General features: G+C 39.5%; 1 protein-coding gene across 5 annotated transcripts in view; it reads right to left on the bottom strand.

Moving 5' to 3' along the window:
* Positions 1-27942, bottom strand: part of PIP5K1B (phosphatidylinositol-4-phosphate 5-kinase type 1 beta) — a 360505-nt gene that overhangs the window by 53830 nt on the left and 278733 nt on the right. For 4 of the 5 annotated variants that reach the window (XM_036991203.2, XM_036991204.2, XM_036991202.2 and 1 more), the window contains one exon: positions 27636-27753. In XM_036991203.2, coding sequence (XP_036847098.1) covers positions 27636-27753 — 118 coding nt within the window. Of the gene's footprint in view, positions 1-17490; positions 17574-27635; positions 27754-27942 lie in introns of those variants that run through there. The other variant, XM_017653648.3, reaches the window with a different exon arrangement.

The raw sequence follows: 27942 nt of genomic DNA, 5'->3' as shown, positions 1-27942 counted from the left end.
ATGGTGGCCATCCTTACTGGTGTGAGGTGATATCTCATTGTGGTTTTAATTTGCATTTCTCTGATAACTAGCGATGTGGAGCATCTTTTCATGTGTCTGTTGGCCATCTGAATTTATTCTTTGGAGAACTGTCTGTTCAGCTCCTCTGCCCATTTTTTAATTGGGTTATTTGCTTTTTGTTTGTTGAGGAGCATGAGCTCTTTATATATTTTGGATGTCAAGCCTTTATCAGATCTGTCATTTACGAAAATATTTTCCCATACTCTAGGGTACCTTTTTGTTCTATTGATGGTGTCATTTGCTGTACAGAAGCTTTTCAGCTTGATATAGTCCCACTTGTTCATTTTGGCTTTTGTTTTCCTTGCCCGGGGAGATATATTCATGAAGAAGTCATTAATGTTCACATCCAAGAGATTTTTGCCTATGTTTTTTTCTAAGAGTTTTATGGTTTCATGACTTACATTCAGGTCTTTGATCCATTTTGAATTTACTTTTGTGTATGGGGTTAGACAGTTATCCAGTTTCATTTTCTTACATGTAGCTGTCCAGTTCTGCCAGCACCATCTGTTTAAGAGACTGTCATTTCCCCATTGTATGTCCATGGCTCCTTTATCAAATATTAATTGACCATATATGTTTGGGTTAATGTCTGGAGTCTCTAATCTGTTCCACTGGTCTGTTGCTCTGCTCTTGTGCCAGTACCAAATTGTCTTGATTACTGTGGCTATGTAGTAGAGCCTGAAGTTGGGGAGGGAGATCCCTGCCACTTTATTCTTCTTTCTCAGGATTGCTTTGTCTATTCAGGGTCTTTGGTGTTTCCATAGGAATTTTTGAACTATTTGTTCCAGTTTGTTGAAGAATGTTGTTGGTAATTTGATAGGGATTGCATCAAATCTGTATATTGCTTTGGGCAGGATGGCCATTTTGACAATATTAATTCTTCCCAGCCAAGAGCATGGGATGAGTTTCCATTTATTAGTGTCCTCTTTAATTTCTCTTAAGAGTGTCTTATAGTTTTCAGGGTATAGGTCTTTCACTTCTTTGGTTAGGTTTATTCCTAGGTATTTTATTCTTTTTGATGCAATTGTGAATGGAATTGCTTTCCTGATTTCTCTTTCTATTGGCTCATTGTTAGTGTATAGGAAAGCCACAAATTTCTGTGTGTTAATTTTGTATCCTGCAACTTTGCTGTATTCTGATATCAGTTCTAGTATTTTTCGAGTGGAGTCTTTAGGGTTTTTTACGTACAATATCATGTTATCTGCAAATAGTGACAGTTTAACTTCTTTACCAATCTGGATTCCTTGTATTTCTTTGTTTTTTCTAATTGCCGTGGGTAAGACCTCCAGTACTATGTTAAATAACAGTGGGGAGAGTGGGCATCCCTGTCTTGTTCCCAATCTCAGAGGAAAAGCTTTCAGCTTCTTGCTGTTAAGTATGACGTTGGCTGTGGGTTTATCGTATATGGCCTTTATTATGTTGAGGTACTTGCCCTCTATACCCATTTGTTGAGAGGTTTTATCATGAATGGATGTTGAATTTTGTTGAATGCTTTTTCAGCATCTATGGAGATGATCATGTGGTTTTTTGTCTTTCTTTTCGTTGATGTGGTGGATGATGTTGATGAATTTTTGAATGTTGTACCATCCTTGCATCCCTGGGATGAATCCCACTTGGTCATGGTGTATGATCCTTTTGATATATTTTTGAATTCGGTTTGCTAATATTTTATTGAGTATTTTTACATCTACGTTCATCAGGGATGTTGGTCTGTAGTTTTCTTTTTTGGTGGGGTCTTTGCCTGGTGTTGGTATTAGAGTGATGTTGGCTTCATAGAATGAGTTGGGAGTATTCCCTCCTCTTCTATTTTTTGGAAAACTTTAAGGAGAATGGGTATTATATCTTCTCTGTATGTCTGATAAAATTCCGAGGTAAATCCATCTGGTCCAGGGGTTTTGTTCTTGAGTAGTTTTTTGATTACCGCTTCAATTCCTTGCTGGTAATTGGTTTGTTTAGATTTTGTGTTTCTTCCTTGGTCAGTCTTGGAAGGTTGTATTTTTCTAGGAAGTTGTCGATTTCTTCTAGGTTTTCCAGCTTGTTAGCATATAGGTTTTCATAGTAGTCTCTAATAATTCTTTGTATTTCTGTTGGGTCTGTAGTGATGTTTCCTTTCTCATTTCTGATTCTGTTGATGTGTGTTCTCTTTTTCTCTTAATAAGTCTGGCTAGAGGCTTATCTATTTTGTTTATTTTCTCAAAGAACCAGCTCTTGGTTTTGTTGATTTTTGCTATTGTTTTATTCTTCTCAATTTTGTTTATTTCTTCTCTGATCTTTATTATGTCCCTCCTTCTGCTGACTTTAGGCCTCATTTGTTCTTCTTTTTCCAATTTTGATAACTGTGATGTTAGACTATTCATTTGGGTTTGTTCTTCCTTCTTTAAATATGCCTGGATTGCTATATACTTTCCTCTTTAGACTGTTTTCGCTGCATCCCATAGAAGTTGGGGCTTTGTGTTGTTGTTGTCATTTTTTCCCATGTATTGCTGGATCTCCATTTTAATTTGGTCGTTCATCCATTGACAGTTTAGAAGCGTGTTATTAAGCCTCCATGTGTTTGTGAGCCTTTTTGCTTTCTTGGTACAATTTAGTTCTAGTTTTATGCCTTTGTTGTCTGAAAAGTTGGTTGGTAGGATTTCAATCTTTTTGAATTTACTGAGGCTCTTTTTGTGGTCTAGTATGTGGTCTATTCTGGAGAATGTTTCATGTGCACTTGAGAAGAATGTGTATCCTGTTGCTTTTGGATGTAGAGTTCTGTAGATGTCTATTAGGTCCATCTGTTCTAATGTGTTGTTCAGTGCCTCTGTGTCCTTACTTATTTTCTGTCTAGTGGATCTGTCCTTTGGAGTGAATGTTGTGTTGAAGTCTCCTAAAATGAATGCATTGCAGTCTATTTCCTCCTTTAATTCTGTTAGTATTTGTTTCACATATGCTGGTTCTCCTGTGTTGGGTGCATATATATTTATAATGGTTATATCCTTTTGTTGGGCTGAGCCCTTTATCATTATGTGATGTCCTTCTTTATCTCTTGTTACTTTCTTTGTTTTGAAGTCTATTTTGTCTGATACTAGTACTGCAATACCTGCTTTTTTCTCCTTATTGTTTGCATGAAATATCTTTTTCCATCCCTTGCCCTTTATTTAGTCTGTGCATGTCTTTGGGTTTGAGGTGAGTCTCTTGTAAGCAGCATAGAGATGGGTCTTGATTTTTTATCCAGTCACTGACTCTATGTCTTTTGATTGGTGCATTCAGTCCATTTACATTTAGGGTGATTATCGATAGGTATGTACTTATTGCCATTTCAGGCTTTAGATTCGTGGTTACCAAAGGTTCCAGGTCACTTTCCTTACTATCTAAGACTCTAACTTAACTCACTTAATATGCTGGTACAAACACAATCTAAAGGTTCTTTTCTATTTCTCCTCCTTCATTCTTTATATATTAGTTATCAGATTCCATACTTTTTCTCTATCCCTTGATTGGCTTTGGGGATAGTCAATTTAATTTTGCATTTGACTCACAATCAGCTGCTCCACCCTCCCTACCATGATTTTATTACCTCTGGTGACAGCTATCCAACCCTCGGAACACTTACATCTATAGCCGTCCCTCCAAAATAGACTGTAGAGATGGTTTGTGGGAGGTAAACTCTCTCAGCTTTTGTTTATCTGGAAATTGTTTAATCCCTCGTGCAAATTTAAATGATAATCTCACCAGATGAAGTAATCTTGGTTGCAGGCCCTTCTGCTTCATGGCATTTAATACATCATGCCACTCCCTTCTGGCCTGTAAGGTTTCTGCTGAGAAATCTGTTGTTAGTCTGACAGGCTTTCCTTTGTATGTGATCTTATTTCTGCCTCTGGCTGCTTTTAATAGTCGGTCCTTATCCTTGATCTTTCCCATTTTAATTACTATGTGTCCTGCTGTTGTCTTCCTTGGGTCCCTTGTGTAGGGGGATCTGTGAATCTCCATGGCCTGAGAGACTATCTCCTTCCCCAGATTGGGGAAGTTTTCAGCAACTACCTCCTCAAAGACACTTTCTATCCCTTTTTCTCTCTATTCTTCTTCTGGTATCCCTATAATGCGAATATTGTTCCGCCTGGATTGGTCACACAGTTCTCTCAATATTCTTTTATTTTTAGAGATCCTTTTTTCTCTCTGTGCCTCAGCTTCTTTGTATTCCTCTTCTCTAGTTTGTATTTTATTTATTGTCTCCTCCACTGTATCCAACCTGCTTTTAATACCCTCCATCATGTTCTTTAATGATTGGATCTCTGACCTGAATTCATTCCTGAGTTCTTGGATGTCTTTCTGTACCTCCATTAGGATGTTGATTATTTTTATTTTGAACTCCATTTCAGGAAGAGTCACGAGGTCCATATCATTTAAATCTTTCTTGGGAGCTGTATTAACAATTTTACTCTGGACAAGGTTCCTTTGTCGTTTCATGTTTGTATATGGCGCCCTCTAGTGTCCAGAAGCTCTATTCTGGAGCTGCTGAGCCCCTGAAGCAATGTCAGGGGTTGCAGGGGAGCGATACTGGGGGTAGGAAAGAGCTGTTCCCCGCCTCCTGGCTCCTGTGCCTGTCTCCACTGCCTGAGCCAGTGGGCCGGGCACACAGGTATAAGTTTTTGTCCCAGAGCAGCCAGATATGGATCCCTGCTTTCCACAAGCAGCTGGAATCCCCGTCTCCCCAGGAACTCTGCCTGTATTAACTTTCCAACCCTGTAGTCATGTGAGTCTCATGGGAGCACCATGAAATGTAGGTTTGTGCTCCCAGTACAGATCTCCAGAGCTAGGTATTCAGCAGTTCCAAGCCTTCCACTCCCTCCCTGCTCCATTTGTCTTCCTCCCGCTGGTGAGCTGGGGTGGCGGAGGGGCTCAGGTCCCACAGAGGCACTGCTCTGGTACATTACCCCATTCGCTGAGGTCTGCTCTTTTCTCCAGGTGTGTGCAGTCTGATGTCCTCTTTCCTGTTGCTCTCTCAGGATTAGTTGCACCAATTAAATTTTCTAATTGTATCCAGTTTTAGGAGGAAGCCTCTGTCTCTCCTCTCATGCTGCCATCTTTGTTGCTATGTTTTTATTTGGTCAGTGAGCCAATGATTATTTAGGAGCATGTTGTTAACCCTCCATGTGTTTGTGAACTTTTTCATTTTCTTTGCATAATTTATTTTTAGTTTCATACCTTTTTGGTGTTAGAAGCTTTTGAATTTACTGATGCTGTTTTTGTGGCCTAGTAAATGATCTATTATTGAAAATGTACCATGTGCACTTGAGAAGAATGTGTACCTGCTGCTTTTGGTTGGAGTGTTCTGTAGATGTCTGTTACGTACATCTGTTCTAGTGTGTTGTTCAGTGCCTCTGTCTCATTTTCTGTCTGGTTGCTCTGTCCTTTGGAGTAAGTGCTGTGTTGAAGTCTTCTAAAATGAATGCATTGCATTCTATTTCCGCCTTTAATTCTGTTAGTATTTGTTTCACATAAGTAGGTGCTCCTTTATTGGGTGCATAGGTATTTATAATGGTTATGTTCTCTTGTTGGACTGACCCCTTTATCATTATGTAATGTCCTTCTTTGTCTTGAAGCCTATTTTGTCTTATATAAGTACTGCAACTCCTGCTTTTTTCTCACTATTAGTTGCATGAAATATATTTTCCCATTTCTTCACTTTTAGTCTGTGTATGTCTTTAGGTTTGAAGTGAGTCTCTTGTAGGCAGCATATAGATGGGTCTTGTTTTTTTTATCCATTCAGTGACTCTATGTCTTTTGATTGGTGCATTCAGACCATTTACATTTAGGGTGATTATCGATAGGTATGTACTTATGCCACTGTAGGCTTTAGATTGTGGTTACCAAAGGTTGAGGGTAATTCCCTTACTATCTAACAGTCTAACTCACTTAGTATGCTATTAGAAAGACAATCTAAAGGTTCTTTTTTTCCTCCTCCATTCTTTATATATTAGGTATCATATTCTGTACTTTTTGTCTATCCCTTGACTGACTTTGGTGGTAGTTGATTTGATTTTACATCTGCTTAGTAATTAATTGTTCTACTTTACTGTGGTTTTATTTCCTCTGGTGACAGGTAGTTAGCCTTAGGAACACTTCCATCTAGAGCATCCCCTCCAAAATACACTGTAGAGACGCTTTGTGGGAGCTAAATTCTCTCAGCTTTTGCTTATCTTGAAATTGTTTAATCCCTCCTTCAAATTTAAATGATAATCTTGCCAGGTAGAGTATTCTTGGTTTGAGGCCCTTCTGTTTCATTTCATTAAATATATCATGCCACTCCCTTCTAGCCTGTAAGGTTTCTGTTGAGAAGTCTGCTGATAGCCTGATGGGTTTTCCTTTGTATGTGATCTTTTTTGTCTCTCTGTCTGCTTTTAAAAGTATGTCCTTATCTTTGATCTTTGCCATTTTAATTATTATATGTCTTTGTGTTGTCTTCCTTGGGTCCATTGGGTTGGGAGATCTGTGCTCCTCCATGGCCTGAGACTATCTCCTTCCCCAGATTGGGGAAGTTTTCAGCAATTATCTCATCAAATTGCTTGACAGAATTGTGGTGTAAATTATTTTTGTCACTTGTCTGCATATATTGCTTGCTATCTGTTTTTATTTGGTCAGTGAGCCAATGTTTATTTAGGAGCATGTTGTTAACCCTCCATGTGTTTGTCAACTTTTTCATTTTCTTTGCATAATTTATTTTTAGTTTCATACCTTTTTGGTGTTAGAAGCTCATTGGTACAATTTCAATCTTTTTGAATTTACTGATGCTCTTTTTGATAATATTTCTATCCCCTTTTCTCTATTCTTCTTCTTCTGGTACCCCTATAATGTGAATATTGTTCCATTTGAATTGGTCACACAGTTTTCTCAATATTCTTTCATTCCTAGAGATCCTTTCTTTTCTCTGTGCCTCAGTTTTGTTGTATTCCTGTTGTCTAATTTCTATTCCATTTATCATGTCCTCTACTTCATCTAATCTGATTTTAAATCCTTCTACTGTATGTTTCATTTCAGATACTGAATTGTTCAACATTTGTATCTCATTCCTGAATTTCTCCCTGAGTTAGTGAGTATTTTTCTGTAGCTCTGTGAGCATGTTTATGATTTTTATTTTGAAATCTTTTTCAGGAATATCGATGAGTTTAGTTTCACTTGGCCCTCTTTCTGGTGTTTGTGGGATTTTGGTTTCAACCAGGTTCCTTTGACGTTTCATATTTATAGGTGGTGCCCTCTAGTGTCCAGATGCTCTACTCTCTGGTGCTGCTCAGGCCCTGGAGCAATGTTGGGGGTATCAGAGGAGCAGCACTGGTTCCTAAGGGGAGGGAAGAGCTGTTTCGTACTTCCTGGATGCTGTTCCTGTCTCCATTTCCAGAACCAGTGGGCCAAGTGCACAGGTGTAAGTTTCTATGCTTTGTGTTGTAGCTGCCATAAGCAGGGCCTCCCTCTGGCTGGCCTGATGGCAGGGCAGGGGCTGCCAGTTTGCAAGGTAGTGTCAGCTGGCTAGGAGGGAGTCTCAGCAGGCTGCATGTCATGGTGTGAGGCCTCAGAACTGAGTAGCCAGCCAGGAGATGGAGCCCCTGAAGCTCCTGAAAGTTCACAAACTCCTGGGTAGAGTACGCTTGGACAATTTTGTCAACCTGTCCTTTCTCCTGAGCAGCAAGGTCTGTGCAATCCTTGCCCCTTTAGCAGCCCTCTAGCTGTTAGGAAGTTTCTCAAACTTCCCTCCTTTTTTTTTGTCCCAGAGCAGCCAGATGTGGATCCCTTTTTTCCACAAGCAGCTGGAATCTCAATCTTTCCTTGTTTGCTGCCTGTCTTAGCTTTCCAACCCCACTAATCTTCAGAGAACCATGCAATGTAGGTTCGTGCTCCCAAAGCAGATCTCCAGGGCTGGGTGTTCAGCAGTCCTAGGCCTCCACCCCCTCCCTGCTCTGTGTCTCTTCCTCCTTCTGGTGAGCTGGGGTGGGGGAAGGGATTGGGTCCTGTCAGATCACGACTTTGGTATGTTCTTTTCTCCAGGTGTATGCAGTCTGCTGCAGCCTTCTTTCCTGTTGCTCTTTCAGTATTAACTGTATTTCGTATTATATGTGGTTTTGGGAGGAGGCCTCTGTGTCACCTCTCATGCCACCATCTTTAATCCTCCACCTCTAATGTATTCTTTATTTCATTTATTGAATTCTTCATTTCTCACTGTCTCTTTTTTAGTTTCCCTCTTTGTTGTCATCCTCCTTGAGCTCCTCCATTCTTCTCTAAAGTCTGGTCAGCATCTCTGTAACCATTGTTTTAAAAGGTAGATTGGCTAACGCTATTTAATTTAGTTTCTTTTTTCCCTTGGTTTTTTTCTTGTTCTATCCTTTGGAGCATATTCCTCTGTCTAATTTTGTTTTGTTCTGTGAATTAGTTGAAAGTCTCACCCCAGTTTTTAAGGATTGGCCTTGTATTGAGAGATCCTCTGGGTGGACTATGTGTGCCTGGTGGCTTTGGCTCGCTGGAGGATGAGTGAGCATGGTCACAGGGCATGGTCCTGGAGGTGTGGTCTGCAGGGCCAATTGGAGCACCTGGGTGCACACTGGTGGAGTCTGCACTAGTGGAGGATGGTGGGCCAGCTGCAGGTCAGGGAACACTCCCAGTAACTCCTGGATTGGTACCAGCTGAGTCCCTTGTGTCCCCTCACTTGCAGACTGGTGCATATTCTGGACTTCTCTGGGAAATTTCAGAGTTGTTATCAGCCAGGTACCACTTGTGCAGTTGCAGCAGGCCCTGTGCACACTCACCTGTGGGCTACTGCATACTCTGGACTACTTTGGGGAATTTTGGGGTTGTTGTCAGCAAGGTCCCACTGGCAGAGTGGCAGTAGGACCTGTGCACCCTCCCCAGTGGCCCCTTGCGATCTGTGGGGATTTCGGTAGAACTGTGGATTCATCAGTCTGGGGTCCCACTGGAAAAATGGCAGAAGATTCTGTGCATACTTTACAGAATTCATTTATTAGTTTTAACAGTTCAGTGCAGTCTTTAGGGTTTTCTATGTATAATGTCATCTGCAAATAGTGTGTCTTGCTTCTTAATTTTCATCTGTTTGTGTGATGTTCATTTATTTTCTTGCCTCATTGCTCTTGCTAGGACTTCCTATACCAGGTAGAATAAAAGTGGTGAGGGTGAGCATTCTTGTATTTTTCCTGATCTAAGAGGAAAAGCTTTTAGCTTTTCACCATTGAATATGACAGGCTTGTCATATATGGCATTTATTACATTGAGGTTCTTGTTAGATGAGGTCATCAAGAGGACAGACCTGATCACCATTTGACCAATGAGCTGATCCAGGCAATCCCAGGCTCCTTATCACCTCCCCTACCTTTAAGATGTAAGTTCTGCCCACCATTCACTCTAGAAGCTGTTCCAAGGATGTAGTCTTGAGAGAGTAATTTGTTCTTGAGACTATCTGGACTGTATACATGGCTAACACTGTTAAGGCCTGTATACAAACTTTTAAGTTTCTGTTGGACTGCTCAAGAGATCTATTTATCTTTAGGTTGCCTACATCAAGATTCATAGGTAAGCTCTCTTGCTTATTAAAACTGTCACCTAACACCTTCAGTCTCTCATTGCCCTCTGTATATGGAGCCACTTTTGAATTTTGCTAAGGGAACTCCCAAGGTTATGAACTAATGGTATCTTCCCTTTATACTCTGTTGAGAGCTGTTATCACAAATGGTGTTGAATTCTGTCAAATTCCTTTTTGGACTCTTAATGATCATATGATATTCATCCTTTATTTTGTTAACATGGTGTATCACTTTGATTTTGCATATGTCGAACCATCCTTGCATTACTGGAATAAATTCCACTTGATTATCATATATCATCCTTTAAATGTGTTGTTGAATCTGGTTTGCTAATGTTTTGTTGAGGCATTTTGAATCCGTATTCATCAGGGGTACTGGCCTGCAATTTTCTTTTCTTGTAGAGTCCTTGCCTGGTTTTGGTATGAGATTAAATCTGGCACTGTCAACTAAATTTGAAAGTGTTCCCTCCTCTTCTAAATTTTAGAAGAGTTTGAGAAGGATTGGTATCAGTTAATTAAGAGTTTGTTAGAATTCACCAGTGAAGATATCTGGTCTGGAATTTTTTGTTTGTTGGGCAGTTTTTGATTATTGATTCATTATCTTTCCCAGTAATTGACCTATTCAGATATTCTTTTTCTTCCTGATATAGTCTTAGAAGAATGTATGTTTCTAGGGATTAAGCCATTTCTTCTAAGTTGTTCAATTCATTGTTGTGCACCTGTTCATAGTAGTCTCTATGATCATTTGTATTTCTGTGGTGTGAGCTGTAACATCTCTTTTGTTTCTAATTTTATTGGACTCCTAGCTCCTTTTTTCTTGGTGAGTTGAGCTAGATGTTTGTCAATTTTGCTTATCATTTTGAAAAGCCAGCTTTTGGTTTCATTGATATTTTCTATTTTCTTTTCAGTTTCTATTTTATTTATTTCACTCTTATTTTTGTTACTTCCTTCTATGTAGCTTGGGTTTAGTTTAAAATTCTCTAGTTGCTTAGGTGTAAAGTTAGGACGTTTATTTGAGGTTTTTCTTATTTCTTAATGTAGGCATTTATTGCTATAAATTTCACTCTTAGAACTGCCTTTGCTAGAGAGCTCATAAGATTTGGTAGGCTTTTTGTCCATCTTCAGTTATATCAAGATCCTTTTTGATTTTCTCTTTGACTCACTGGTTGTTCAGGAGCATGTTGTTTAATCGCCATGTATTTATGAATTTTCCAGTTTTCTTTTGTAATGGACTTCTTTTTTATTTAAAATTTTATTTTTATTATTTTGGCCTTCGACTTAATCTTTTTGACATTTTTAGATCATTAGGTTCAGAAATGATGCTTAGTATAATTTCAACTTTCTTAAAATGATTGACTCACTTTGTGGCCTAACATATGATCTATCCCAGAGAATGTTCCATGTACACTTGAGAAAAATGTATATTCTTCTTTTAGATGAAATGTTCTACAATTGTTATGTCCATCTGGTCTAACTTATAGTTTAAGTCCACTGTTTACTGATTTTTTTCTGGATGATCTATCCACTGATGAAAGTAAGGTTTCAAAATCCCCTAATATTCCTGCATTTCTCTTTTTCCCTTTAGGTCTGTTAATATTTGCTTTATATATTTAGTGCTCTATGTTGGGTGGGAGCATAAATATTTACCAGTATTATATCCTCTTGTTGGATTGCCCTCTTAATTATATAATGACCTTTTTGTGTCTTTTTACAGTCTTTGTCTTAAAGTCTTTAAAATTTTTTCAATTGTAAGTATAGCTACCCCAGCTTTCCTTCAGTTTCTATTTGCATGTAATAACTTTTTTCCATCCCTTCACTTTCAGTCTGTGTGTCTTTAAAACTGAAATGTCTCTCATATGAAACACAGATTAGGGTCTTATATTTTTATTTTTTCCATTCAGTCATTTTATGTCTTTTGATTGGAGAAATTAGGTCATTTGTATTTAAAGTAATTATTGACAGGTAAGGACTTTTTGCTACTTTGTTTTCTGGCTGCTTTTCATTTGTTCCTTTTTCTTGCTCTCTGCCTTTGTGATATGATGATTTCTGTAGTACTATACTTAGATTCCTTTCTTTTTATCTTTTATGTAGCTACTATAAATTTTTGTTTCATGGTTATCATGTGACTCACATAAAGCATCTTAGAGCTGTAATAGTCTTTTTTAAGATGAATATTTTAAAATCAATTAGCTAAAATTTTTTGAAAATTTAACAGTAAAATTGAATTTTTTTCTTTTGGTGAACAGTCCTATGAGTTTTAACACATATGTAGTTTAGTCTAACTACCAACGCAATCAGCATGCAGAACAGTCCCATAATCCCTAAAATCCATTTAGTAAAGGGAAGATGGAAAATAATTCTGGCATAGATAATTTTATTCTACCTTCACATTTAATTAGTTTTTCAGGTTAATTTTAAATATTAACTTGGCTAGGGCATAGTAGCCAGTTACTTAATCAAACACTAACATAGGTATTGCTGTGAAAATATTTTGTAGATGTGGTTAAGGTCCATAATCAGCTGACTTTAAGTAAAGGAGATTACCTATGATAATATGGGTGGGCCTCATATAATCAAGTGAAGACCTTAAGGCAAAAACTGGTTTCCTGAAAAGGAAGAAATTCTGCTTCAGAACTGCCCACCAACTCATGCCTGAGTTTCCAGTTGGTCAACCTGCCCTGTGAATTTCAGACTTGCCTTTCCCTATAATCATGTAAGCCAGTATCTTTAAAACTCTTATTTAGGTCTATGTCTCTCCTATTTCTCTGGAGAACTCTAATACATAGAGTATAGAATTATAAATTAGAAATAAATTTCTCTCAGGATTTGGAAGGCATGGCTGCATTTTTTAGCTTTCAGTGATGCTGTTGAGAAATCTGATAAAATTCTGGCCCTTGAACCTTTACATAAAATTATTTTTTACTCTCTGAAAGCTTATAGAATCTTGTCAGCATCCTTGTTGTCTCAGATTGCACGGTTATGTTTGTTTTCATCCATTTTGCTGGGCACTCAGAATACCTTTCAGTCTGGAAATTCAGGTCCTAATTCTGGGAGATTTTCTTGAATTATTTGTTTGAAAGTTTCCTTTCCTCTATTGTCTCTGTTTTCTCTTTTCAGCAGTTCTATTATTGGGCAATTGGATCATGTGGAACGGTTTTCAAATTTTCTTACTCCTTTTCTCCTATTTTTAATTTCTTTTGGCTATTTCCTCTACCTTACTTTCCAATTACTCTCTTAGTTTCTAATTTCTACCATCATGCTTTTAATTTTGAAGTTATCTTCTGAATGTTCATTTTTTAAAATATGATAATTTCTGATACATTTTGTTAAAGTTGTCATTGTTTTTGAAACTATTTCAAAATTTGTTAGGACTCAGTAATAAAACTCTGAGCCACATTTTTTGTAGGAAATTACTGTGTTTTCAGTTCAGTCTACAAATTATTTTATGTGTATATTGCTACATAGATCAATATTTTAAATTATCACTTATAAATTTATAACCTCATTTAAGTTTACATATTACTACATAATTTTACACACTGTAAAAATTAAATATCATAGTGCAGTCTTAAGAAAACAAACTTCTGAGATTCTATATAGACTTTAATTTATCCTTTTATGTAACCTTCTACCTACTTCCTGTGCTGCAAACACACAACCATCGTCAGGCTTTATTTGCCCAAAGTAAAAGACCATTTTTGATTGAAGCAGTGCTATTTATGAAAGTGCCAACTAATATCCTTTCACACTAGCAAATAAACTCTCTTTTTTATCAGTCAGTAGAATCAGCACTGCTCCAGCATCACTTTAGAAACTTTTATGATTTGCTTTTCCTAAAAATACTTTTAACATTTAAAATTTTTTAAATAGTAGCTAGTGTAGTTACTGTCAACATAGAAAGATATTAAGATCTATTGACAATATTCTCTATGCTGTACTTTCATCCCTGTGACTAATTTATATTATGATTGAGATTTTGTGCCTCTTTATCCCTTTGACCTATTTTACCCATCTACCAGGCCCTCCCCCATGGTAACCACCCAGTTACTTCTTAGTGTCTATGACTCTGTTGCTCTTTTGTTCATTTTGTTTTGTTTTTAGATTCCACATATCAGTGAAATCATATGATATTTGTCTTTCTCTACCTGGCTTATTTCAGTTAGCATACTAACCCTCTAGATACATCCATGTTGTTGTAAATGGCAGGATTTCTTTCTTTTTTTGTGGCTGAATAATATTCCATTTATATGTACCACATCTTCCTTTTTCTTTTTTTACATTCTGTCTTTATATTTTAGGCCAGAATTCAGAAATGTGTTTTACAAAGTGTCAAGTACAACCAAAACAGCTTAGTAAGACTGCCTGTGTAGCACATCCTTCCAGTAACTTACCCCTTGCAAAAAAAGTTTTCAAGCTTTCTTTGCATCTGCTTAGATACCACATCTTCTTTATCTGTTTGTCTACTGATGCACACTTTGGTTGCCTTCATAATTTGGGTACCGTAAATAATTAGGCAATAAACATAGGGGTGCATTTATCTTTTTGAATCAGAAATTGATTTCTTCAGGTAAATTTCTAGAAGTGGTATTACTGGGTTGTATGGTATTTCTATTTTAAGTGTTTTTGCAGAGCGTCCATACTGCTTTCCACAGTGGCTGCACCTTACATTCCCACTAACAGTGTAGGAGAGTTCCTTTTTCTCTACATCCTCGCTAACCCTTGATACTTCTTGACCTTGGATAGTGGCCATTCTGACTGGTGTGAGATGATGTTTCATTTTGGTTTTGATTTGTATTTCCCTGATGATTAGTGAAATGGAGCATCTTTTCATGTGCCTGTTGGCCATCCGTATGTTTTTGGGAAGATGTTCAACTCCTTTGCCCATTTTTCAATTGTTTGTTTGGTTTTGAATTGTATGAGTTCTTTATATATTTTGGGTATGTCATTTGTGAATATATTCTCCCATACTGTAGGTTTCCTTTGCTGTACAGAAGCTTTTAGTTTGATATAGTCTTGCTTGTTTTTGTTTCCCTTGCCCAGAGAGACATATCCAGAAAAAAATTCCTCATGCTTATGTTTAAGAAATTTTTGCCTATGTTTTCAGAGTTTTACTTAGGTCTTTAATCCGTTTTGAGTTTATTTTGGTGTATGTGTTAAACAGTTATCCAAATCATTACCTTGCATGTAGCTGTCCAGTTTTCCCAATATCATTTGTTTTAAAGAGGCTGTCTTTTCTCCATTGTATATCCTGTTTCCTTTGTCATAGATTAATTGACCATATATGGGTGGGTTTATTTCTGGGCTCCGTATTCTGTTGCATTGATCTATGTGTCTGAAAGTTCATTTTTGTAGTAGCATCCTGATCATGAATTCCATATAACTTATTATATCTGAAGATGTAATGGTAAATTTTTTTGAAGTTTATTTCTTACAGCTCTTCAACTCCCAGCAGTGATTTTCTGTTTGTCTGTATTTAGGTTTCAGTCTCATTTTAAGAGGATTTGCTTAGATGTTTTGTAATCCTTGGTTTGCTCATTAAGAGAGGGGACTAAATGCTGTGAACACTGGTAAGGTGGGGGTGTTGAGCTGAACTTATTGGAGGGTGCCCTGGCTGAGTCAACTGTTAGAGAATCTCTAATGTTATTATCTTTGACTGTTCCCTCTTGGTAAAATAACTACATAATTTGTGGTCCAAAATGGAACATTTTTGATAGTGAAAGTATGTACTGTTGTTATGCCTGAGTATCAGGTATAAACTCAAGACTATTCCAAGTAATTGGAGGATGGTTACCTACTTCCTCATAGTAAAATATATTTCTCAGAGAAAATTCTTCCACCTCAAGTCTCAGTGCTAGAAGTTAAGTTGTCTGCATCTAGGAGCTGTTTGGAGGAAGAGGTCTTGAGGTCTCATCATTTGGGCATGTTTATAGCTCCAAATTGTGAGCAACCCAAATGCCAATGAGCAATAGAACAGAAATTACATTCTATTAATCATAAATAATACAATTAAATACTGTGCATCAATGAAAAAGAAATGAGCCTGCACTATACACAACAAAATGAATTAATCTCACATGGTGTTCAATGACAATACCAACAAAAGGTCAGATAAAGCCTATATATCATATGAGTCCACTTATATGTAGTTCAAGAAAGGGTAAAGTAATCCATGATGAAAGAAGTCACAATAATAGTTACCTTTGGGACCTATGGGGAGGCATCAATCCCACTAACGGCATTGATGGGGAGGGGGCATGAAAAAGCCTATAGGTTAGATAATGGGTAGGTTTACAAATGGGAGGGAGAAGAGTGAATTCCAGCTAGCTAAACCCTTGTAATGAGGGTAGGTTTTGCCAACAGATATGGATAATAGGGGTAGAGAAGCAGAGAATCTTCAGTAATTCACTTTAGCAGAGTTCCCTGTTGACATCCCAACTCAGGATAAACTTCCAGCACAACTCTGCAGGTGAAATTACTGCCTACTCTGAGTAACCACAGCTCTAGGATGCATTTACAAAAGTTCATACAATATTTGCTTATAAGAATCAGCTTGCTTTAATTGAAAGTATTTTATACTGAGCATTTTGCTCATCGGGAATGTCTTTCTGCAGCCTTGGTCATTTTGCTTTCTAAAGATATTTTCCCCTGCAGTATATGATTATGCAGCCCCTTCAGCCTCTGCTGCTTGGGACATTCATGAGACTGTAGAGATGAGCTAATTGCTGAAAATATTTGCTGCCCCTTTCTGCTGAGTCAATTCCTATGTGATATACTTTGCAGTCCTCTGACCTCAGTGTTTTTCATGTCATTTGCTCTGGCCAGTGGAATGTGAGCAGAATTTCTGTAAGCCACATTTAAGCAAAAGCTTTATAAGCTCCTATCACTTGGTTCCACTATTACTTTTTTTCTTCTGCCATACAAGTGGGATGTCCTTGATAGGAGCTGCTCTGGATCCCCTATCCAGAGATTTTGGGATTTTTGTTACACAGCATAACACGGTGGAAGCTAATACACCAAGATATTTGGGAAAGTCTCTTGAACAAGTTGTGCAGAATCTACTAGAGTCTTTTCTCAGGGACCAAAGACTTTTCATCTGTCATGAGAGTCAGTTTATTTAGGATTCCTGAATATCCAAAAATGCAGAATGTCTAAAATTTCTTTTTGATTAATAAAAATGTAAAGACCATAAACTATTAGAATTAATGTACTACCACAATTGAGAACAAAATATTTTATTTCTCTCAATAAAACTATAGTTTACAATAGTATTTAACTAAATAAATTATATAATTTCTCTTTTACAAGCAATAAACTAAATCACAAATATTTCAAAGACAGTGTATGTACACAACATAAGGCCTTTTATAAATAGCTTTGCTTTTCTCATTTCACTAATAAACAGTGAAAAAATCTTTATAGAAGTTAGTTTTCTATAAAGAATATGCAGACCTATTACATGGATCTTTATATGAAACCAATTTAAACTGTTAATGACATGGGCTATGATTGTAGTTTTGCAAAAAAGCAGAATTTATACTTTACCATTTTGCATGGATGAAATTTTTTAAAAAATATAAGATTAAATATGTTGTTTGTGTATAATCACTGGATGCATGCAAAAGGACTTAATGCAAGTGTCAATAGGAAAATAGCACTTCCAAGTCCAAAGAGGTGATTGGCAATTGTATAGAAAACAGCTTAAATATAGTTCATGCAGTTCTTCACAGTTCAGCAAGCAACAGCAAGAGATAAATAGTGTGGTATTTTTCACATCACATTTGCTGGTCAGCTTAGCTGACATCCTGCAAACTCCTAAGTCCAGTTGATTATTCCTCTGTGTGTAGCAGGGCTCAGCTGAGTTCCTCTGGGTAATTCTGGAGTGGAGAAACTTCTCTCCCACAAATGTGTTCCTGTCTCATCCATCTGCTTAGGTGGTCACCATTTTCACTTACTGGGTGGGGGAAAAGAAAGCAGCTGTAAGACTATGTTTTGGCATCGACTTATAAACTGCTCCTCATGTGTGGGAATACAAGTTCATTACTTCTCCCAGTGACTGGTGCCTGAGGTAGAAGTGGGGTGCACTAGGCTTGGGATTCTTCTGCAATGATTAGCATGGCACATGCTTCTCTGTGGACGCACACATTAGTCACACCAAGGTTTACCAGGTTCGTCCCACATCATGGCACTGAGCTAGGGAATCAGAGGGAAATGATGCTGACTAGGATGCTATCCTGCCCTCCAAAGGCACAGGGCTTTTGGGGACGTGCTGTGGTGCATCAGGCCAGAAGCCAATCAAAACAGCTTGAACGTGGTCCTGAACTCATGAATGCTGTGTTCACTTTCAAACACCATCCCTATGGCCAGGGAGAATAATTTGTCCAGAAAATATTTAAAGGAAAATGGTAGCCATTTAAGGTCAGAGGCAGGTCACTCAAATTTGCAGAGGCCACTTTCCTTCAGTCTGGAAGTGCTTCCTAACCAGAGCAAAGAAATGAGTTGGCTCTGGAGGAGGGTGGTTGCTGTCACCGAGGGAGGAGGCTGAGGCAGCCGACCCGGAACCCAGGGGCTCTTGGTATGTGGTGGCCAGGCCAGAGGACTCAGGCAGTTGTGGGTGGGCTGTTGGGTGATCACAAAGTTCCTCTTCAACCACAAGTTGCTATTTAAAATACTGTTGATATCACCAAGTGACACAGAGTGTGGTAAATCGTTCCTGTTAATGAACTGTTTTCAGATAGTGGTTTGGGTATTTATTTTGGTGTTTCTTATAAAATCAGTTAAATTTATAATTCAGAGAAAAACCAAACAGGACCTTATAAAAATGCTCTCCTTAGTATTAAAAACTAGTTAACTAGTTGTTTCCAGCTCTGATCATAAAAAAGATCCTTCATATTCACTTAGTAAACATTTTTTTAAACTGAGAATGTTGCACAAGTTCCAATAAACCTCCACTCTAACCCCCAGTGTACAAGAATTTCAAAGTTGAGTGAGAACTGTTAACTCTATCCATGTTGTCATGTAATCCTGAGATGATACAATGGGTTGTGTGAAAGTATCCATTTTGCACCAATTTAAAATCCCAATAAAACAAGGTAGGCTGATAAGCCTTTTAAGTTTTCTGCAGATTCTGAAGGCACAGGGTCTCCTTGCGTGGCCTCAATGAGACACCTAAAGAAAGCAATTTTACTATCCATTATTTATATGAAATGTGCTGTAATCTTCCTCTTTTCAAATTGTAACCTACTAGTCCTATATTATGCATCACTGAAGAGATATGAGCACCAGCTGTGAACCCTAGAAAGACACTGCTAGCTTTGAAATGTGATACATATACAAGCCCCTCCAGCTCTCCAATACTGAAGGTGGTGTAAGGCTTCAGGGTATTATTGCCTGAAAGACTAGCAACTTCTTTTGAGGTGTACTGAGATTTAACCCTCTCCTGACCTGATAGCTTCAGAAACAGAAATGGGAACTGGTGCTTTCATAAGAGAACCCAGCCAGATCTTGGAGCTGGGATGAGGGAACATTTCAGCTCTGTCACCAACTGAACTGCTGTGCATGTGCATGCACACCATCACTTCCCTGCAAAGATGCCAGGATTTCTTCTTGGCTCATTTCCAACCTTCCCTTTTTTCCAACCTTTTCCCTGAAACACATACCCACTCAATCTATTGCTTAAAAAGCATATTCAGCTAATCATTTCATAAGATCTGGAATGTAGCATGAGGGGATTTCAGGGTATAGTTGAAACAAAAGGCAGAGTGTTGTGGCAAACTGGCCAAGAAGAACAGCACTGGGTAGTCATGGAGTCTGCACATTCTGTGAGTCCTTAGCCCTCTGGGGTGATTTTCTTTTTTAACTATAACTACCTCAGGGTTCAGTCCCAGGGCCCTACACAAGCAGGATCTTCTCTGTCTGGTGTCCAAGCACACCCTCATTTTTGTTTCATTTTGAATTTTTTGCTAAGATGCTTCTGAGGAAAGCATTGGTTTTTCTACAGGCTAATGCAGGCAGGAAGTCCCTTATTTCCTTTTCCTACACTAAGCCACTGATTCTGCCCACAATTCCTGACTTGTTTTCCCCAGTCCTGCTCTGTTTCCTTTTGATTTTCTATTCTTATTCTTTTGGCTGATGTTCCTTCTCTTGCCATATGGCACATCAACCCCTCCTGCCTCACTCCACTTCTTTCAGTGTACACAGCATCACCACACATGCACATAAAGGCTGCACATGCTCCACCCTAACATCATTCCTTTGGCTCTCAAGTCCCCTCCATCTCTAGGTTCACCAGTTTGCTTTCTCAGAAATCTATGAATTTCAAACACAAAGCAGCTACCATTGGGCTCTGGGAAATGGAGACTTCTGCTTTTCTATTTTAAACCTAAGTCTCTATAGTTACATTATATTCATATCCATGTCACCTTGGGGATTGCTTCACAACTTGGGGACAGATGTGGAGGGTACTTCTCTCTGTCTAATAGCAGCAGGAATCCAAAAGCTCACCATTTTCTTAGGAGGTGAAATGACTGGCTATGCTAGTGCTACAGTGAGCCGGACACAGTATTATGAATGGGGTCAAATCACTGCTAAGGGATTTCATAGATGAAATGGATTTTAGAGAAGGTTGGGTCCAAATTTCCTACCTTCACACTTCAAAAATATTTCAACTCAGATCAGAAGTGAAGTTAGTCTTTCCCAAGAAGCAGGGACTGTAGGTCTTTAACCAAGAAGCCTTGAGGCAGAAGGTGGGACATGGAATGTCCTTGAGAGGTATGCACAGTTTGGATGAAAACTGCCATGTTGTGCCCAATCTGGTAGAATGTTTGTTAAAGTCTGGGGTGCTGGCAGCACATGGAGTGCCAGGTCTCCTGCCAACCTGCAAATGCTCTATCAAAGCATTCCATGCCTGTATCTGGCAGATCACTTACTGATAAGAGGAGAAAAGACCTGAGGAAAAAGCTGGCACTTGTTGCAGAAGTCTCACGGGAGGGATTTAGGATTATGGCCTCTCATTTCAGAACTGTTAGTGCAGCAGCAATGTTTTAACACAGTTCCCTGCCTGATTAATGTATTTTCCAAAGATCCGCAGGACGCCTGCGGACATCAATGATTTACACAGGCTGACAATTGTACAGTGACCTTTCCAGCACTCCAGTGACTTCTGCTAATTGTAAATCCAAATGGTTACCTTATCTAATAGATCATATAGCCTTTGGGCTGCAGGTGAATTCACGCTGACCCCTGCTTCTGCCACATTTGGAAAATGTTGAGGTCCCGGTGTCATTGGAAAAGGAGCACTGCCTTCTGGGAGGCCACTGGCTTCTCTTTCACCTCCGCAGAAGGAAAGCAAGCATAAGATGCCAGAGGCCCCAGCCATAGTCTAGCGTAGGAACTAGAGGCTGCACCCTCAGCTAGCCTTCCTCCTCTTAGCATTTTTATTGGTACCATTTTTATTTAAAAAGCACACAATAACCATTAGGAATTTTGCTGAGACATGATTCAACCCATATACTGGAGTCCTAATTCCTAGAACCTCAAAATGTGAACTTATTTGGAGATAGTGTGTTCAGAGTAGTAATCAAGTTAAAATAAGGTCATTAGGATGGACCCTAATACATTATGACTGATGTCTTTATGAAAAGGGGAAATTTGGATACAGGCAAACAGAGAGGAAAGACAATGTGAAGAGACAAGAAGAAGATAGCCATCAACAAACCAAAGAGAGAGACCTAGAACAGAGCCTTCCCTCACAGGAACCAACCTAGTTGACTCCTTCTTGGTCTTGGATTTAGGCTCCAGAACTGTGAGACGATACATTTCTGTTCAAGCTAGGTAGCTTAACTATGGCAGCTCTGAGAAACTAATACAGTAGCCATCACTGGGATTTAGGGGGTTTTTAAAAATAAGAATCTATATTTGAATTTCATTACACTCAATCCTATCTCCTCGTGGGGGTTCCTTAAAAAGCTTGGGAGTTGAGTGCTGGAAGGGACAACCAAAGATTGGAAATAAGGAAAAGGCTTGTCCCACCCTGTATTTGTTACTTGGTGGAAGTTGCTGTCCGAGTGGTAGGAAGAAGCATCGTTAGTGTGGACCCCCCACCCCCACCCCGCCCCAACTGCCATGGAGCCCTGCCAAAGAGGCTCAGCAGGCTGGCCTTGACGGACAAGAGGGGCATGTGGGCATCCTCGGAAAGGTTAGCACCGGCACTTGCACACCCGACTGGGCCAACTTGAAAGGTGGTGGATGCTGGGCCTTTCAGAGGAGCTGCTCTGATGTTTAAAGGAGGCTATGATAAAGTACGAGGAGGGAACAGCCAATTGTGGGGTACAATCGCCCTTACTAGGTTTTAATGCAGGGACTTCTATCACGCCTTATCCTCCTTGGTCAGAAATGTTTTTTACCAGCAGGTGGCAATAGTGTTTGCTGACAGCAGGAACAAAGCTGCAAACCCAATTTATAAACGAGTGCCGGAGGAGCCTCCTGGGGTTCAGCTCAGCTTTGCTTTACATTTGAAGAAAAAAGCACTTGATTCTAACTGGGCAACTAGCTCAGGAGGGGATCCTGCAAGAGTATCAAAATTCTTGTTTATGTCTAATACAGAAGAATTTATAAGGTACTCAGAGTTGAAGAACCCTGTCAACAAGTTCGGTGGATCTCAGCCCTGGAGGTTTGGGGAGCTTTAAAAGGCACCAATACCCTGGGCCACCCTCAGAAATTTTATTTCTAACACACAATGTCCCCAGCAGGTGACTGTTCATCTTCCTGCCTCCATAACTGTGAGACAGTAAATTTCTGTTGTTTAAAGCCACCTGGTGTGAGTACTTTGTTTTAAGGCAGCGCTAGAAAACTAACACAGGTGGAGACAAACCCAAGGGAAGCCGAGTCTTGAGGTCTGTGCACCTGAGTGCCCCTCACACCATTCATCACACTCAGGGAGGCCTTATATTTTTATTCACTATACAGTACTTATGCATCCTCCCTTCTACCAAAATTTCCAATTCCTCCTCTGACCCCAGGAGAGAGAGAGGTATACATGAGGACAGCCCTCTTCCCTAGGCCCACAGTTAGAATTTAAACTTGCTTTTGCTGAATGAAGTTCTCATTTGTTTCTAACCTAGTTCCTTTTGAATTTGCTACTTGTTTCCTGCAGGCTGAGGGCAAGGTAGACCCCAAGTTCCCACCATTAGAGACTGCTCTTCCTCAAACACTCTTTTCTCAAGAGCTAGAAAGGCTCAGGAGACTAGCAAACACTGGCTTCCTGTGACAAGGGGGAAGCCAGAAATAGAAATCAGAGAAGCAAGACGAGATTGTAGGGAAGGAGAGGGAGAAGCCAGTGTTAGGAGGTGAAGAACAAAAAATAATGGGACTACTCATGAAAGGCCTGCATGTAACAGGAGACTTAAGCTCAAGAGCAGAGCTGGCCTTGAAAAAAGCAAAATCCAAGGGGGCCTGTGAGGCCTCGATTCACTGTAAAGCTAGGCCCTAATAGAAAAAAAATCTACCAGCCCTGAAAACTGTTACTCAACTGCTAACTGAAAAGCCAGTATGCCTTTTATAACCCCAGTTCCCTAAGCTAATCCTCAAACAGTAATTCAATACAGTTTGTTTAAAAAAAAAAACAACCTACGGGTGACCTCCTAATCCAGGCTGATAATTGGCTCATGATCTGAAACCTGCTTGTTCAGCACTGGAATCACTGGTAGAAGCCGTGCGGCTCTGGCAGTGGCATCCATTTTTTCAGCTCTCCCACGTCTTAGAAATATTATCTGGTCAGTGACTGAAGGGGGCCAAGCGTTTCTGGGGATGAACAGAGGGTCCTACTTTGCTCTTTCTGAAATCTCTTCATTTCTCATCAATATGACGGAAGGAAACCACATTCTGGTTAAATGCCTTCTAAGCCAAATGCAGGGTTTGCCTCTTCTCCTCCTTTGCTCTCACTAAAATCTACGAAAAGCCCAAGCAACATCTTTGATTGGTGGGGATTCTATATCTCTGCTGAGAAGCCGTAGAATTGCCTCTGTTTCAAATCAACACCTCACAGCAGCCAATCCCAGCTCAAATAAGGAGTAAGTCATTACTTGCAGTGCCGATGGAGTCAAATCCAGAAACGCAGCCTCCCTCCTTGCCAAGAAGTTACACTGAATTTTTTAAGACCCTCGTGACCTAATTTAAGACATTTTCTTTTTCTCAGGCTTTTCTCGTACATGATAGTATGATAAGCTGTTAATTCAGCCATTTTCCCTTCTCTGCCACTCTTGGGCCCGTGATCAAAGAGTGTTATTAACCACCCCAAAGACACATTAAATAATCAAGCTGCCCAGCAGCTGCACGCTAGAGCACAAATCCCCAATACCAGCATGGCTGAAAAATTTTGCCTGAGCCCGCAGCTATTTTTTTAGAGACCCATCAGGATGAAAGTACATATTATTGGGAGGATGTTAAGACGGAAAGTGTAAAAAGAAGGGGCATAACCTCAGGACTAAACCGTAGAAGCAAGAAAAGTCCCAGAGTTGTGGCAGCCATGTTTCAAACTTCATTATTAAAAAAGCGATCCCATTATCTCCTACTTACCTATCCACTCCCAACCAGTCATAAAAGGGCACACGCGGCATTTTTCAGCTGCCATGGATTTCTTGGTTCTTTCTCTTCTCATTAATACCAAACTGCATTCTATATCAGGCAAAGAATCTGCCTTTGGAACTGAAATAGCAGTTGCTGGGCCCGTGTAAATGCCTTAGAATATCTGGGACTATCCGAAATGTGGACTACAGCTCTATTATGAAGACTGAATGGTTTGCCCATTTGAAGTTGGTAGAGCCTGCTCATCTCTGTTGTATTTTTTCAAATACATAATCTGTGTCATCAACTAAAAATTCAATGGAAAACACATCTTTGGTCACTAGGTAAAACATCTTCCAAAACACCCCCCTTTATTTAATATTTGCAAAGGAATCAGAGAGGCTGGAACTCTACAGCATAAAGGTGAATGGCCTTTTCAAAGTAGTGCAGGATAGCTAGGGACATGGAGCCTGACTCAAATGCTGTAATAAGGATGATGGAATGATTACCTGCCTTTTAAGGTCAACCTATCCTTTTAATTTAATGTCAAATCACAGGAAAAAGGACAGTTGGTCTGATTTGCATGCACATAATATGGATGGATCCTTAAAAGGAAATTTCGTATGCTATCTGGTGTGCATAAATCATTTGGGTTTAAATCCTATATATTTCTTAAGGTATATAAACAACATTACACATTAGCATATATACAATAGCACCAGGGGATTAGGTTCCTATCAATAGAGAAATGCTGAATTTTGAGGAGAAACATTAGGAGAGAAATCTGTGTGGCTGTTAACACTGCACACAATGTCATCACAGAAGTTTCAAACTGCCCTTCAAGTGAGGATGGCTGTCATTAAAAGGATGCCAGTTAGTTCAAGAGGAAGAAGAGACAAAGTTGTAAGGCAAGACTGGTTTTCCCTTCACTTTTTCACAGTGTAGAGGTAAATGAAAATATTGAAGGGAGGGCAATGAGCTGTATCCTTTCAGACCTGGAAGAGCACACAAAACAAAAAAATAAAAAATTTCAGCCTGAAAGCACACTCTGGAATTGCAAGTTAGTGGTGCAGAACTTTCCAGATGTATTGCCATGAAACTTGTTTAAATACTATGAAGGTTTACGATAGAGGATGTGTGAAGTGGCAAAATTTGGAGAAATAACTGCTTCATCTCCACGTGCCTCAATTTTCTTGTCTGTAAAATGGAGCTACTACCCTGGCCTTGTTGAGGGGATTAATGAATACTACGTACAAAGTACTTAGGACAGTGTCAGCCATGTAGGAAACCCTGAAATGTTTAATAGCTTACTGTTATTAGCTACAAAATAAGATAAGGCTAGATCAGCTTTTCTCTAAGCTTGGTGAGAAACACTTCCACTGTCTTGTTACCATTCCCACAGCTTGACTCTCCGCTCATTTTCCTCTCTTGTGCTTGTGACCCACACAAATGCCAGGCTGGGAAAGCTAATCAGACCACGCACAGCCAGCTAACCGTCTGCACTATCTCTTTAGTTCTAAACTGCCATGATTCCTTTACTTCTAATGGGCCCTTAAGTGTTCTCAAAACAGCCAACAATTAACACTGCTGTTTTCCCCTGTAGCCTCGGAGGCAAGCATTATCCTTTTCTGAAATGCTTTGCTTCTCAGTGTCAAACAAAGGCATAAATAAGCAATATAGTTAGGTACTAATAAACCCAAATAAATATTTATAAGAATACTCCTAACACCAATACTGATAACAATCAAAATCACTAATAAGACAACCTTTCTACCAAAGGAATAAACAGATAAGGAATTGGCACCAGGATGGCTATTTAACCACCTTGCGATTTTACATTCCGCCATTATCACATGCCCCCAGGTGGCACAAATCTTGATTTTGTAAAATACACACAAGTGGAATGAATTCTTAGCTCATGAAGAACAGATTTCACTGTCTTTTCAGATTTTCTGATTTCTATCTCTTCCAAACTTACCATGGCACCAACCCCCTCCCCCCAAAACCCCACTATAATGTTTCTTCCTATTTAATTTCCTATCCCTTGGGTTGTGAAGAGGAACCATCTCTTCTGTAAGGATTTTACAATATACTATAACTTGCCTTTTTAAAAGTGGGGACTGTGTGGGGAGGGGCATTTCTCAGTGGAAAAAAATTCTGTTTGGGCTACCACCAGGATATTCAGGGGTGGTTAAACCCTTCACAGTGGTTGGTGTGTGTGTGTACATGCGTGTGTGCATGTGTGTTGCTATTTATATACTGGGGTCAGAGGTATCAAGGGAAGCCTATCTGAGAAGGAGGTGTTTGGACTGAGACCTGAAGGAAGTGAGGAGCAAGCATGAGACAGCTGAGGAAGAGTGTCCTGAAGTAACAGCAAATGCAAAGGTCCTGAGGCAGGAATGTGATTAGTCTGCGGGAGGAATACTGAAGAGGTAAGTGTGGCTGAAATGGCATTGGCAAGGAGGACGCAGGCAGAGGTGGGGAAGACACTAGAGGACTTTGGGGTGAAGAACAGCATTTGGGGTGACTGATGTCTGCAAAGTAACATGAGAGAATATAGCGCTAGGCTGGGGGACATGGAGAAACATAAAGTGGGGGTGTGAGGATGTGCTGCTATGAGACACACACCTAATGGAGTTGATTCCTAATGTCAAGCTTGCTTACTAAGAGCTTAGGCTGGGAAAAACCTAAGAGAGTAGAAAATCCCCATTTCATATGATTTTGTGCAGGTGTACAAGGATGTGGAGAATGTGTGTGAGATGTACTTTGCAGGGAAAATACTCAGGCTCCCCTACTACAGTTTAGCCCATCAGGGTATTGTTCTCAACCTCATCAAACAATTCAGTGAAGCCAATTTAATGTTGTAGACAACTTGACAGGCACTGTAGGGTGTTCACATACCTAATCACTCGTGATCCACTAAGCAGCTTTTGAGGTAGGCATTATTTCTCTCCTTTGGAAAATAAGGACACTTCGGCAGAGAGGTTCCTGCCCAGATTGGTGACCCCCTGAGGGAGGAAGTGAGCCAAAATTCTTTGGTGCTGAATTTAGATTCTTCCCACAACCCAGTTCTGTGCCTAAGCTACGAATTGATGAGGGCAGTATTCCCTAAATGAAGAAGACTCATACACGGGGGATACAGTTGAGTCAAAGAAATCATTACTTTGTTGAGAATAACCCAGGAGCCCCACTTTGCCTCTTCATTAGGTGATTTGTTCTCTTACTATGTGTGGTGATTTAGTATCTCAGCCTAGATATTCTTCCGTGCAATTCTCTATATTACCTCTGGGCTAACAGCTTGTGAAAAGACACACTATTTGCAGAAGTGACAGAGTACTGTTGTTTCTTTAAAACCTAAGCATGCCTAGTCTTACAGAACTTGTTCTCCTGTAAGCCATGGTGTGTGTCCATTCATAAACCAGACAGGAAGAAGAAGAAACTGAACGTTACTTACTAAATAGACGTCAAGCACAGAGGCATTATCATCCTGCATTTCCAGAGCATTTGGCTCAGAAGTCAGGTGGATGGTCCCCTCTTCCAAGGTAAATGTTGAACTGGAAGGTAACCCTTTACTGGAGAAATAAAGAAGAATAATGAGCATGTGGCCTCTAGAGGAAAATCCAAGGATATGTCCAATGTTGCAGCTGAAGAGGCTGAGCTGGGAAAGCTTTTCGGGATGAAAACAGTTAAGAGGTTGAAGGAACTGTGGTCACACCTGGAGATGTACTCACTTGACTTGGAATAATTTGGTGTTACTAGTA

Source organism: Manis javanica, chromosome 2 (assembly GCF_040802235.1).
Source record: "Manis javanica isolate MJ-LG chromosome 2, MJ_LKY, whole genome shotgun sequence".
Lineage (NCBI taxonomy): Eukaryota > Metazoa > Chordata > Mammalia > Pholidota > Manidae > Manis > Manis javanica.
This window is presented reverse-complemented; position numbering and strand designations above follow the sequence as displayed.